Consider the following 12109-nt stretch of genomic DNA (forward strand, 5'->3'; position numbering starts at 1 on the left):
TCAGACCTGACCCGTGCTAGGTGCTCTACAGATAGGAATTTCATCCTCACAACACCCCCTTACCCCCATTGTATAGATGAGAAAACTCATGCATGGAGAAATTGAGGAAGTTTCAGAGCTGAGATTTAGACCAAGGCCAGGGAACCCTAGAACCTGTATTTTAAGAGGGAGGCTCTATGTCTTGGAAAACTGCTGTCTCACCAGATGGGGATTTCTGTACTAATGGCACCGCAGGTTCCCACTGGGATCAGCAGCCCATGGTTGGGAGCAACTCTGTGCTGCTGTCTCTCCCGAGCACCTCACTCTGTGGGTGCCCAGGCCTGGTGCTCGCTCTGGGTAGCTGGTCAGGGGGAGAAGCAGAGGCATGGTGCTCATTTGTAATTCTGCCCATTGATGTTCACGGATGTTGGGTTTGTAATGTTTCATTTTTAATCTTATTGAGCTAAGGTGCACAGTTAGAAAGAAACCCCATAATGTAAACAAGCAAGGAAGGATACTTCCATTTCTGGGGACGGTCTGGACTGACCCTGCTCATTGGATTTGGGGCTGGTTTCTTTCTAAGACTACACATGTCCCCAGGAAGGGACAGTGCCTTTGACACTCTCTAGAGTGCTCAGCCAATCTTTCTAAATATACTGCCATTCTTGGCATGGCACCTGGCATAGAGTAGATACTCTGGAAATGATTGAGGAATAGAGTCAAATGAATAGTTGCCACGTGTCTAGGCTGTTCTAGAAACTGGTGTGCATTGGGACCTTTGGAGACACCCTGGGACATTCAGAGGAAAATCTTCCTATAACAGCTCTTCCTGGACATCTCACCCAGGCCTCTAAGACCCACTGAACTACTCTGCTGCCTCGATTTCTGCCCCTGGAACCTCTTTTAGAAGAAAAACTGCTGCATACCATGGAAGTTTGCATAATAATACCCATGTGTCTGGGACACATAGCAAACAAGAGCCTGCAGCTGCCCTCCCTTCAGGGGGCAAAGAGCCAAAGTGAGTCACCTGCAGACACCCACTCCCCATGACTCAGGCGACCTCAGGTGTGCCCTAAGTTCTCAGCAAGGATAAATGGTATTCACGGAAGAGAGAAAGAGGACCATAAAAACACTCAAAAGTGAGTAAGAGTTGGTCAAATGACAGCAAAGTTGGAAGAAACAATAAGCATCTAGGAAGAAATACAACGAAGTATTTTAAGTCTACTTCATAAAATGTAAACCATATGGGTGGCATTATCATTCCAACCTGTTCTAAGTATCTGATTCTTCGTGGTGGACTGTCACCAGGTAGGAACTTTCCCTGCTATGCTGGCAGCTTTGTTAATATTCACTAGCTAATAATTCTAGCAGGATCAACTCTCTGATATTCACGATACCTTTGAGATGTCCTTCACATTATGGCTGGGATATTAATTTAGTTCCATGACAGTGATCACTCTGAGTCATTACTCTACTAATTAATACTTGGGAAATGATGGGTAGCAGAGAGTTGTAAACTTGGCAATGTGCTACATATGACCAGAAAAAAGATTATTTTAGGTAGAATTCAAATGCTTGGCCCATTATTATAGCAAATAATTTACAATAGAAAATGAGGTTAAAAATACTCAGCATAACTTAGTTTGGAAAGCAATGATAACAGATTTTTCATTGAAATTTATAGTTCATCTAAAGAGAATGGATTTGGCTTCGTATATGGAATGATTTAAGGGTCTACCGTCCACAGGATAATATATTTTGGTGGCAAGGCATTAGTTTTCTGTGGGTTTCTGAACACGAATGAGGCCTGGAGCATGGTGATGGAAGCCGGTGGGAGCTGATGCCCCAGCCTCTATTTGAGGGCCCAGTGTTGGCCCTGGCTGAAAATGACATGAGGGTCTGACCTCTGGGTGGCCACTAGGGAATTCTGGGGTCCCTCAAAATAAATCTAACATTGGTCTTTTCTAATTATACTTCTCATTTCCTTGGCACTTTTGGTCTCAAGAGAAATTCAGAATCAGACTTTTGAAACACCTCCAAGGAGAGAAAAGTTTTAAATATATATATTCATTGAGCCAATACATCCTGAACATACATTATGTGCCAGACACGACAAGTGCTAAAGATACAAATGTGGGTCTCCCATTAGGGAGCCTATAGGTGAATGAAGGAGCCTAACAAATCCACCAGTTTGATGGGTAGGTAGAGAGGAGGGGAGGGCCTAGTGGGGGCACAGATGAGATCTGACTCCAGCAGGATGTCCAGGAGTCCTTCAACAAGGAGTGCCTGCTTCATCTGAAACGGTGGAGTGAGGGGTTAAAAGGTTTCGCTCTAGAGCCCTGGAGACCTGAATTCAAGTCTTAGCCCTGCACATATCCACACTATGACCTTGGCAAGCTGTTTCCTGCCTTTAAGTTTTGGATGTAAAATGGTGACAATAACAATGTTTGCCTCATGGGATTATTACAAGGGTTCAAAGTAATATTGAATGTATTCATACTTCACATGTGACATGTGCACACAAATATTAGTCATCAATATTATAAAGAACCAGAAGTAATCAGCCAGATTAAGAAAGCAAGGGATGGGCATTTCAAGCTAGGGCAAAGGCAGGTGACTACAGGGTGACTTCATTACACATTTTTCAGTATGCCTAAAATAAATCTGTATGAGTACAGAAGATGAGACTAAAGCGGTATGCAGGAGTTGGATCGTGAAGGGCTTGTGTGCTAAGCTAGGGTATACAAATGCTGCTCTAAAAACTTAGGGGAGCCACTGACAGATTTCAAGTGATAGGGTCAGATTTGTGGTTTTATCTAACAACACTGCAGGGTTTGGAGAGGAAAGCACTGCAGAGGTCAGGGCCTATCACTGTACCATATTAAAGAGCAAAAGTTTGCATTTAGGTCAAATACCTTTTAGTTAGAATTAGATTTTGCCAAGTCTTGAATAAGATAGGTCTCTCAACTGCTACCAGGGCCAGTTATACATTAATTGCTTCCATTTGTGGTTTTCACTACAGATGCAGGGTTATAGTTCTTCCCAAAGATTCCATGCACTTAATACTTTCAGAGGCTACCAGAAGTTTTTGGCCATACCCATGGGAGTAACCCAGGCCCTTCAGGTGGAATGAGAAGGCCACACCTCCAAGGAAGCTAGCTGGATAAGGACAGCCTGAGGCCGGATGGGTGAGTGTCTTACCGACACTGTCTCAGAAATCAGACTGTCGTGGATTCCTTAGCTGTTTGCTCCCCCAAGACATAATTTAGTTCCTCATCCCTCCCCTACCCAGACCCTTCTTTATGCCATGCATGTGGCAGCTGACACTCTCTCTGGATCCCTGTCATGCTAAGCTGTTAGAAATGACAGTAGGAGAGTTCAGTGTGTTGTCGCTCTATGCCTCGGTTTCCCTGGCAATGAAGAAGTGATAATTAAATTCTCCTGAAAAGTGTGTGAGAGTTTGATTTAGATTTGAAAGCAGTGTGATTGGATCTTAGGACAGAGGTTATCCAAGCTCTTATTTGCTAGAGGATACTTTGTTGAAAGAAAACTTCTATGAAAGATCGTAAGTAAAACAGATAGAGGTGGGTCTGCTCTAGATGAAATGGGCTTGCAGGTTCCAACATTCTGTTGCCTTGACTTCTTGATCCCACCCCATTATAGCTGATCGAGTCTGAGGAATGTAAGAGCTCTCAGAGTACAGTTTGAAAGCCAGAGAGGGCTGATTCAATAAAGCTCAGGGGGTCAGATGCTGCTGACAGAAGAGAGGGAGTATTTTCTCTTACCAGGCACTTGGTGGAACCTTCAGTACCTCATGACTGAACTGCTTTCAAGTGAGACTCAAGCAACTGAAGGCAGAGACCCTGTCTCATTCATCTTTTTTTTTTTTAAAGATGTATTTTTATTTATTTCTCTCCCTGCCCTCCTGCCCCGGTTGTCTGCTTTCTGTGTCCATTCACTGTGTGTTCTTCTGTGTCTGACTGCATTCTTGTCAGGCAGCACAGGGAATCTGTGTTTCTTTTTGTTGTGTCATCTTGCTGCATCAGTTCTCCATGTGTGCAGCACCACTCCTGTGCATGCTGTGCTTTTATCATGTGGGATGGCTCTCCTTGCCGGGCACACTCCTTGTGCATGGAGTATCCTTACATGGGGTCACCCCTGCATGGCATGGCACTCACTGCATGTGGCAGCACTGCACATGGGCCAGCTCACCACATGGGCCAGGAGGCCCTGGGTACTGAACCCTGGACCTCCTATATGGTACGTGGACACTCTATCAGTTGAGCCACATCTGCTTCCCCTCATTCATCTTTGATTAGCTCCCCAGTGTCCAATGTGAGTCAGTTCAATGAGTGAAAGTCTCTATGATTAATTTAGTAAATTACTTCTTTTGAGAGTACCAATTGTGTCTTAAGATCTGAAACAGCTAATTTGACAAAAAATGAACAGTTGGCTCACTTTTTTGTTTGCTGAATATGGCCCCATGTGGCTAAGTATTTATTCCAATGAGAGACGGGGCACTTTAAGGAAGTAATAGGTACACTGTGAGCAGCCCCACTGGATGTACCTCAGGAACTTGAAGCCACGTGGAGCCAATTTCCAACAGTGAAGAGAAGTGGGATCCAGTTCACACAGAAGGCATACATCCCACCCCCTTTCTAGCAACTAGGCTCTCCTCACCAACTAGGCACCAATAATTGGTATTATCTGGGCATCTCCTTAAAAAGCACTATGGCTATTCACATTTACAGATTAGTGAGTCCCTACATCTGGTAACCCACTATGTGTTTAATGTCCACCAGATCTGTGCCAAGCACATCTTCTCTGTTACCTCATAGAAACATCACATAAATTCTGGTGGGAAGTACTGTCATCATCATTTTTCAGATGTGGACGTGAAGGCTTCCCTGACTTGGAGTTCCTGAATAATCTGCCCAAGGTCACTCAGGCTTAGTGAGGTCACATAGCTTTTTCAAGGTCACACAGCTTCTGAGAGGCAGAAATGGCTGTTTTGACTCATCTACAAAGCCCTTTTTACTCAGGGCAAAGGAGGGAGTGGAGGACAGGTCATTCATTCACTTGATAGTTACAGAGCAGCTGCTATATGCCAGACAGTAAATACATACTTTCCAATACACGAGAGCTTCAAGAGTAAACAAAACATACAAAAATATGTGGCCTCAGGTAGTTTACATGCTGGGGAGGATTCAGCAGGTTCAACTTCTGCCATCTCAAAAAATCTTCCTTTGCCACTTTTGGCCCTGGTGATATCTTACTTCTTAAGCCCTAGAGCTCATTACCTGTGTACCACACATTTGGCATTTGATAGATTTGGACCTACATGTTCTTTGCCACATGGATACAGCTTCTTTCAAAATAAAGACACCGGGGGGATGGTCAGACTAGTAGCAAGACTAATTGACAAGTTCATGTTTCATTCTCAGTTTGTAAGAGTCACTTGACTCTTGGAGGAGGATTGCAAAATGCTGCCTCCTTTTCATTCACAAGGTAAGCGACTTAGCCCTGTTCATTATATTTTGCTGTGGGCAAGGCTTATCATAAGCTTCTAGGAGACAAGAGCTTGTCCTTCTCTTTGAATCCCCCAAAATGCTTCACACCCTTCAGGGCAACTCCCAAATGCTAGTGTGGTGGATTCAGTTATGTATCTCGGAAAAAAAACCATGTTCTTAATCTTAATTCACATTCCTGTGGGTGCTGAACCCACTGTAAGGAGGACCTCTTGAAGATGTTATTTATATGAAGGTGTAGACCAGGTGAATGAGGGTGGGCCTTAAACCAGAGTGCTGGAGCCTTATAAAGAGGACTGGGGAATCACAAAAGCCAGAAAAGAGAAATCACCATGTGATGGGAGGCAGAAACACAAGCTAAGGAAACCCAGCAAATGCCGGAAGCCAGCACCAGAATGCTAGTCTTCAGCGGAAAAGAAAGCCTTGCTGATATCTTGATTTTAGACTTCTTCTAGGCTTAAAACTGTGAGCCAATACATTTTCATTGTTTAGGCTAACCCACTGTTTAGTATGTGTGAGAGCAGCTTGGAAAACCCAAGATAACTGGGAATAATGATGACTGTTTCTAAAGTGTGAACATTGGGTCAAACACTCTATATCAATTACCTTGGTTAATCCCACCATGACCTGATTGCTCTTATTATTATTTTCTTATCCCTGTTTTACAGATGAGGAAACCAAGTCTCAAGGTCACCCGGTTAGGACCTGGCAGAACGATACTGCAAGCCTACCTCTGTCTGCCTTCTTAGTCATCATGGTAAGTGCCTGGTGTGTGGTTCAGGCAACGTGCTGGGAATGAAGATAAAAAGAACCTGGGAATGCATCTATGCTGCTCTCGGTCTACCCCTTTTTACCCTTCCCTAACAGGCATGATGGCTGAGAGCAGGTTTCTCTCTCTAGTCCTAACCCTCTCCGCAGACCACACACAGCATATTTTCCACTTTCCCTGACAGAACCAAGGGTGTAGGGATCGTTTTGAAGAGTTCTTGCTAAAAGCACCTTGTGAAACAACAATTAAGTCTTTGGGATAGTAACTGAGGAGGAGAAACCCAGAGCCGGGGGTCAACATATGGTCCATCAACATTTTCTCGGTCTCCTTGTTAGTATCTTTCCACAAATTGTTTCCATCTTCTGTATGTAAAGTCATGATGAACTAACTCTGAATAAGAGAAATGACAGGTTAACTTGCCTTTCATTTGTTTTTCATAAAAAATAGAATAGTTCCTTGAACACTCTAAGTCATTAACATTTCAATTTATTCATGCTTTTTCTCTCTGGCATCCTAATGGCAATATTGCATAATTACATCTGCTGTATAACCATCAATTTTGACGGCTCTTTGTGTGCCCGTTAGTGCTATTCCCACTGCCTTTGTTAGCCTGTTGGTTCGAGGAGCCAGTTAGCTTTGTTACACCATCCTACCTACTTTTTGCATGTGGGATGCTAAACAGGGAAACAAGGGCAATGAAGTAAGTGATGAGGAACTGGGTGAGAATCCATGCTGACTCTTATCTCAGGCTTGCCATGTGCAAGGCGCTGTTCCACGCCCTTTACAGGAGTATTTAATCCTCCCACAACCCTTTGCGGCAGAGCCCATCAGCACATCTATTTTTGTAGATGAGGCAAACGAGACACAGAGAAATTAAGGAACTGGCTCAAGATCACATGGCCACTAAGCGGTCAGGCTTTGAACCTGTGCAGTCTGGCTACAGAGTCCACCCCTCATGGCTACATTTTGTCACCACTGGAGATGGGCGAGTCCTGGCAGATGCCAAAGGCTGCCTCTGTCCACACCTGGCTTTTTCTGTTGTGGCCCTGACTCTTTCCTATGGGCTAGTACTGGGGCTATGTGCCTTTGGGTTAAACAGGTTGAGAGGAAAGTGGCAAAATGGCAATGGCATGGTTAGGATGAAGTACTCTATCTCACCCTTGCTTCAAACCTCCCAATTGTAGCTTTTGCCTAAAAGGCCCATTGACCTTAGAGAAGTTGCTGGGTTTAAAAGACACAAAGATTTAAGCCTGTTAACAAACAGGTTTAAAATGCACCCCAACCCCATCCCAGGTTTATAATTTAAAGATCAGGTTTGAGGTCATATCTAGGACAACAGGCATTCCTAAAAAGTGGGCATTTATTGGCATCCCTACTTTAAATTATGGGTGAGTTTTCAAGCAGACTTCCAAAAATCAGGCTCTGAATATTTCTCAGTGCACTTGTTGATACACGCAGAAGTCTGCCAGGGCACATACTATGAGGTAACAAAGTAGCAGCAGAGATACATGCATATTCTCTTTAAAATGATATATCAAAATAATTATAACTGTGCTCTTGGCCTTAGAAGCACAAACCAGAGGCTACTAATGTGGCAAGCAAAAGGAGCTCAGAGGAATATTTTAATTTTAGAAAACAGTTCTCACTGTCAAAGGAATTGCCCTCTTTAATACATAAAAAATTATCATCAATCTTTCAAATGAGAATAAAACTAATATTTCTTAATGCTGTTCATCATTAATACTATGCCAATTACTGCATTCCTTTTGGCTGATAAATATTCAGAGGGTAAATGAAGCCCACAAGATGGATTAATTCTCCAGCAGTACAAATAAAAACTTTCAATATTTTATATCACATAATTAAATGCTGTTTGTTGTTTCTAGAACCAGACCTTGGGACATGTTAATTAATTGCTCCAAGAAGACAGTGAGATGAGTTTTGTGGTTGATTTCTGGAACCAGATATTTATAAACCCCACACAACACTCCTGCTGAATCACACTTGCAGAATAAATCCTACCTGCAGAAGTCTGGGGGCACCATGCCATAAACATTGATTCTGTCACAGAGCTCCAGTGCAATCGTCATCGTGAACCAGCCAGTGCTGAGCCATGTGTTGGAGATCTTCCTGGAAGGAACAACAAGTCTGCAGACTGGCAAAGTAGTTATTATACCCCAAACCATCTTAAATCTTCTCTGGAACAAAGTTGACTATAAACAAATACGCACACACACATATGTACACATAAACTACAATCTGGTAAATATCCAGAAATCTCTTACCAACACCACATGATACCTGCTGTTGAGGCTCCACCATGGTTGGATTTGTGGCACTACCTGATGCTCAAGAGACTTCTACCTCTATATCATCAAAGATGATGATCAGTACTTCCAAGGTTAAGTGTATGCTACCACACTCAATTTTTCGTAAGATGACAATTCCTGTGTAAGTGATAACTCTTTATTAATAAGAATATTTGAAAAACTAGAAATACTCCTTATTCTGCAAGCAGATTGGATAATGAAGAGCTTATTAAATATGAATAAACTTATAGGTGTGTATGTCTGTCTGTATTTATTTATCAATCATCTACTTCTATCTATTATTTGGTATTACATGGTATCTATCTAATTTTGATAGCCTTTGATTAGCCTAATTAACACCCACATCTTGAATGCATGTCTTCATTTGGGAAGACAAATGACCAGAGGAAAAGGGCCACAGGAATGCTTATGCTTAAACTGAACATTTGCTTTATTTTTTCCTTCGAACATTCAGGGCCCTTTGAAGACAGAGTATAACCAGTATTTTAAGAAATGAATCTGTGTGTTCTGACACTCATTCATTTGCCCATTCAAACTTCCATACTGCACTGTGATGACCTGCCAAGCCTAGGGATAACTGTGGAGATGTAACATAAGGGTATAATTTGGCTCTGAGAATGGCTCCCTTGGTCTCCCATGCTATGTGGCTATTAATTTCGATTCTTTAGGGGTTGCTGCTTTTATGTTGTTTTTTTTTTTTTTTTTCAGTGCTTATGGCATGCCTCATTAGCCAGTTTCAAACACCTATCCCCAAGGTCAGACTGTCTGACTTTGCCTGGCCACAGCACCATCTGTGATATGAATAACAGAATAAGAGTGGCAGAAAGCTTTTCTACATGCAGCATGTAGCAGCCCTCCCTGAGAAGAAGGAAGACCTTCTGTTAAATAGTTTGCATTCTTTTCATTTCACGTATGGACCACGGAAGAAAGAGTACATTTTAAGGAGTCCTTTGTCTTGCCAAATACCTGACAAGCACAAGTGATTTAGTCATTCCTGAGTTCATGGCTTCAACTTTCTAGTTCTTAATCCTTCTGCTCTTCCCCCACACTCCGCCCCATTTCGTGGTATCCTAACCAGTAATATCCCAGGATGTACATTTAAAAGCTTCTAAAGATGGGACCCACATGGGCTGGAATCTTACTGTTTCTATCACCAACCAGCTGGATGATTTCAGGCAAGGTACTGCTGGTTCTGAGCCTTGATTTCCTATCTATGAAGCAGGTATGAGACTTTCTATTTCACAGGGCTATTTCTGAGGACTAAGTGAGAGCCTGGTGTGTTGATATATTGAGGTACCTTCCTCCTCTTTTGGTTGCTAGGTTGGAGCAAACAAAGTAAATAATTCAGCCCTTCTTTTCAGCACTTTCTAGCATCCATGAAGAAATAGATATTGTTCTACTACTCTCTACAGGGGTCTTGTGTAGGAGCCCCAATTAATAGTCAGGCAGTAATTACAAAGTTCAGTCCACCTAAGTATGCAGACACTCCCTTCCTACTCATCAGAGATATATGCCCAAGACATTAGAGACTGGAGGAGCAGGGAGGGAGCTGAGCTGACTGAATGGGGAGGAGTGATGGAGGGAAGTGCCTTCCCTTAAGTTAGAGTCCATCTTCATCTATGTGGCTGTGACTATGCATTGACCAGTTATTCTAGACTTAAACTGGGTGAGTGAATAACTAGGAGGATGTGGAGTTCAGGGAGAGAATGATGGTTCACTTATATCCCCAAGGCACAGATCTGGGAACGAAGCCTGCAACCTTTTGTTTTTAGGGCTGTCAGAAAGGCCAATGGGGGCTTTTCCCAGGGGCAGGAACTCCCCTATAATTTTGGCTTTGTTTTGTGCGATGCAGGAGAGATCACAAGTCACAGCCTGAAATACAGGAGGATGCGGCATTACAGAAAAAAGTTTCATGGATATAAAGGGGGAGAGTAAAAATGGGGAGAATACAAAGTGGAAGACTTGAAGTTTCTTTAGAAACTTAAGTAAAGAACTCTTTAAAGTGCCACTTAAAATTCCTGAGACTCCCTAAATAATAGCCTTTTGGGATCACATGTTATAGAAATGCAACTGCTTTGTGCCATCTTTCTAAAAAGATTTCCACTCTTTTTCCGACAAAGGAATGTCTACTGTTTTTACACTTAATCAGCTGTAATGAAAGAATATGAAGAGCTGTCATGTGCTTATTAGGGAAAATTATCAGATATTCTTTTATATGATGAAGTAACACACTGAGCTGATAATTCTATAGTGCACACTAAATTACAATTAAAGGCCTTTCTGCTCTACCAGAATCTCATTTATAATCTCTATGGAAATATTCTCCTGCAGTTATTTCATTTATGCTTCCTTTATCTAATTACTATAATATTGGTTCTGAATCATATTTTCCTAATGTACCCTTATTCAATTATAAAGTTATTTTCAAGTACAGTTACTTTCTAATATCAAAGAATACTACTTGGCCATCAATGTCATTTGTCATGGTTTCTAATTGCATATAGTTCCTGAGTCATTTTTTTCCTCTAGTTTGAAGTAGGGTGAAACTTCTATAATTCAAAATCTATTGAATTATCCTATATCTTTTAAATATTAACTTGAAATGAATGTCCTGATCATGAAATTTGCAAGAAATTAGATATTCCACACTTTGTGTATCTATTATACATGCTACTGTTGTGCTGAGTTACAAGAAAAGCATACATAAAGGAAATATTGTTGGACCCTAAATGTTTTGTGTTTTAATTTACAGAAATAGTTTTATTCCAAAGGGCTATATTTGTCCCCTCTTCTCCCCCAAAAAAAGAGAGAAAGAGAGGAAAAAAAAAAAAATCCCTGGAGTGGGCTGCAGGCTAAGACTATTGAGACACAAGAATATTGAGCCAATGGTAGCGTCTTTATGCTAGTTTCCTAAAGATGAGAGGCCCAAAATTTCTGGAAGCGACAATGTACTTTGGCACTCTATACCCCTAATTGTGACTTCCCTTTGTAGGGGCTGTGTGGATGCCCAGCACACAGCTGTTTACAGAAAGAGGTCCAGAAGCCAATCCACAAGGATTTGGCTCCCTTTTCAGTAGTTAGGATCATGGGGAGAGGACCTGGTGAACAAAACCAGGTCAGATTTTAGTGAGTGGGATGTGCCTTAATATGCAATTGTTTCCTAAAGATCTAAGTGACCAAAGAACAGAATGGCTTAGTCTCCAACTTGTCAATCTGAAATAATTCCTTAAGAAGATCCAGGAGCAATTATTATCCTAAATGACTAACACTACAGCAGTGTTCCAGGAATACTTAAATTTAGCAAATAGTTATTGTGATGGTTAATTCAATGTGTCAGCTTGGCTTGTCAACTTGGAATCCAGTTGTTCAGACAAGCATTAGTCTGCTTGTTAATGTGAAGGTATTGCAAGATGGGATTTGCATCTACAATCAATTGAATGCATCCATGATCAACAAAAGAGATTGCTCTTATCCAATCAGCTGAAGCTCTTAAAGGCCAGCAC

At 41.9% G+C, this 12109-nt stretch overlaps 1 protein-coding gene across 1 annotated transcript in view; it reads right to left on the reverse strand.

Moving 5' to 3' along the window:
- ST6GALNAC5 (ST6 N-acetylgalactosaminide alpha-2,6-sialyltransferase 5) overlaps positions 1 to 12109 on the reverse strand; it is a 188864-nt gene that overhangs the window by 15171 nt on the left and 161584 nt on the right. Inside the window, exon 4 of the mRNA XM_004472819.4 lies at positions 8299 to 8406. Coding sequence (XP_004472876.1) covers positions 8299 to 8406 — 108 coding nt within the window. The remainder of the gene's footprint in view (positions 1 to 8298; positions 8407 to 12109) is intronic.

The sequence above is a fragment of the Dasypus novemcinctus genome, chromosome 9 (assembly GCF_030445035.2).
Source record: "Dasypus novemcinctus isolate mDasNov1 chromosome 9, mDasNov1.1.hap2, whole genome shotgun sequence".
NCBI lineage: Eukaryota > Metazoa > Chordata > Mammalia > Cingulata > Dasypodidae > Dasypus > Dasypus novemcinctus.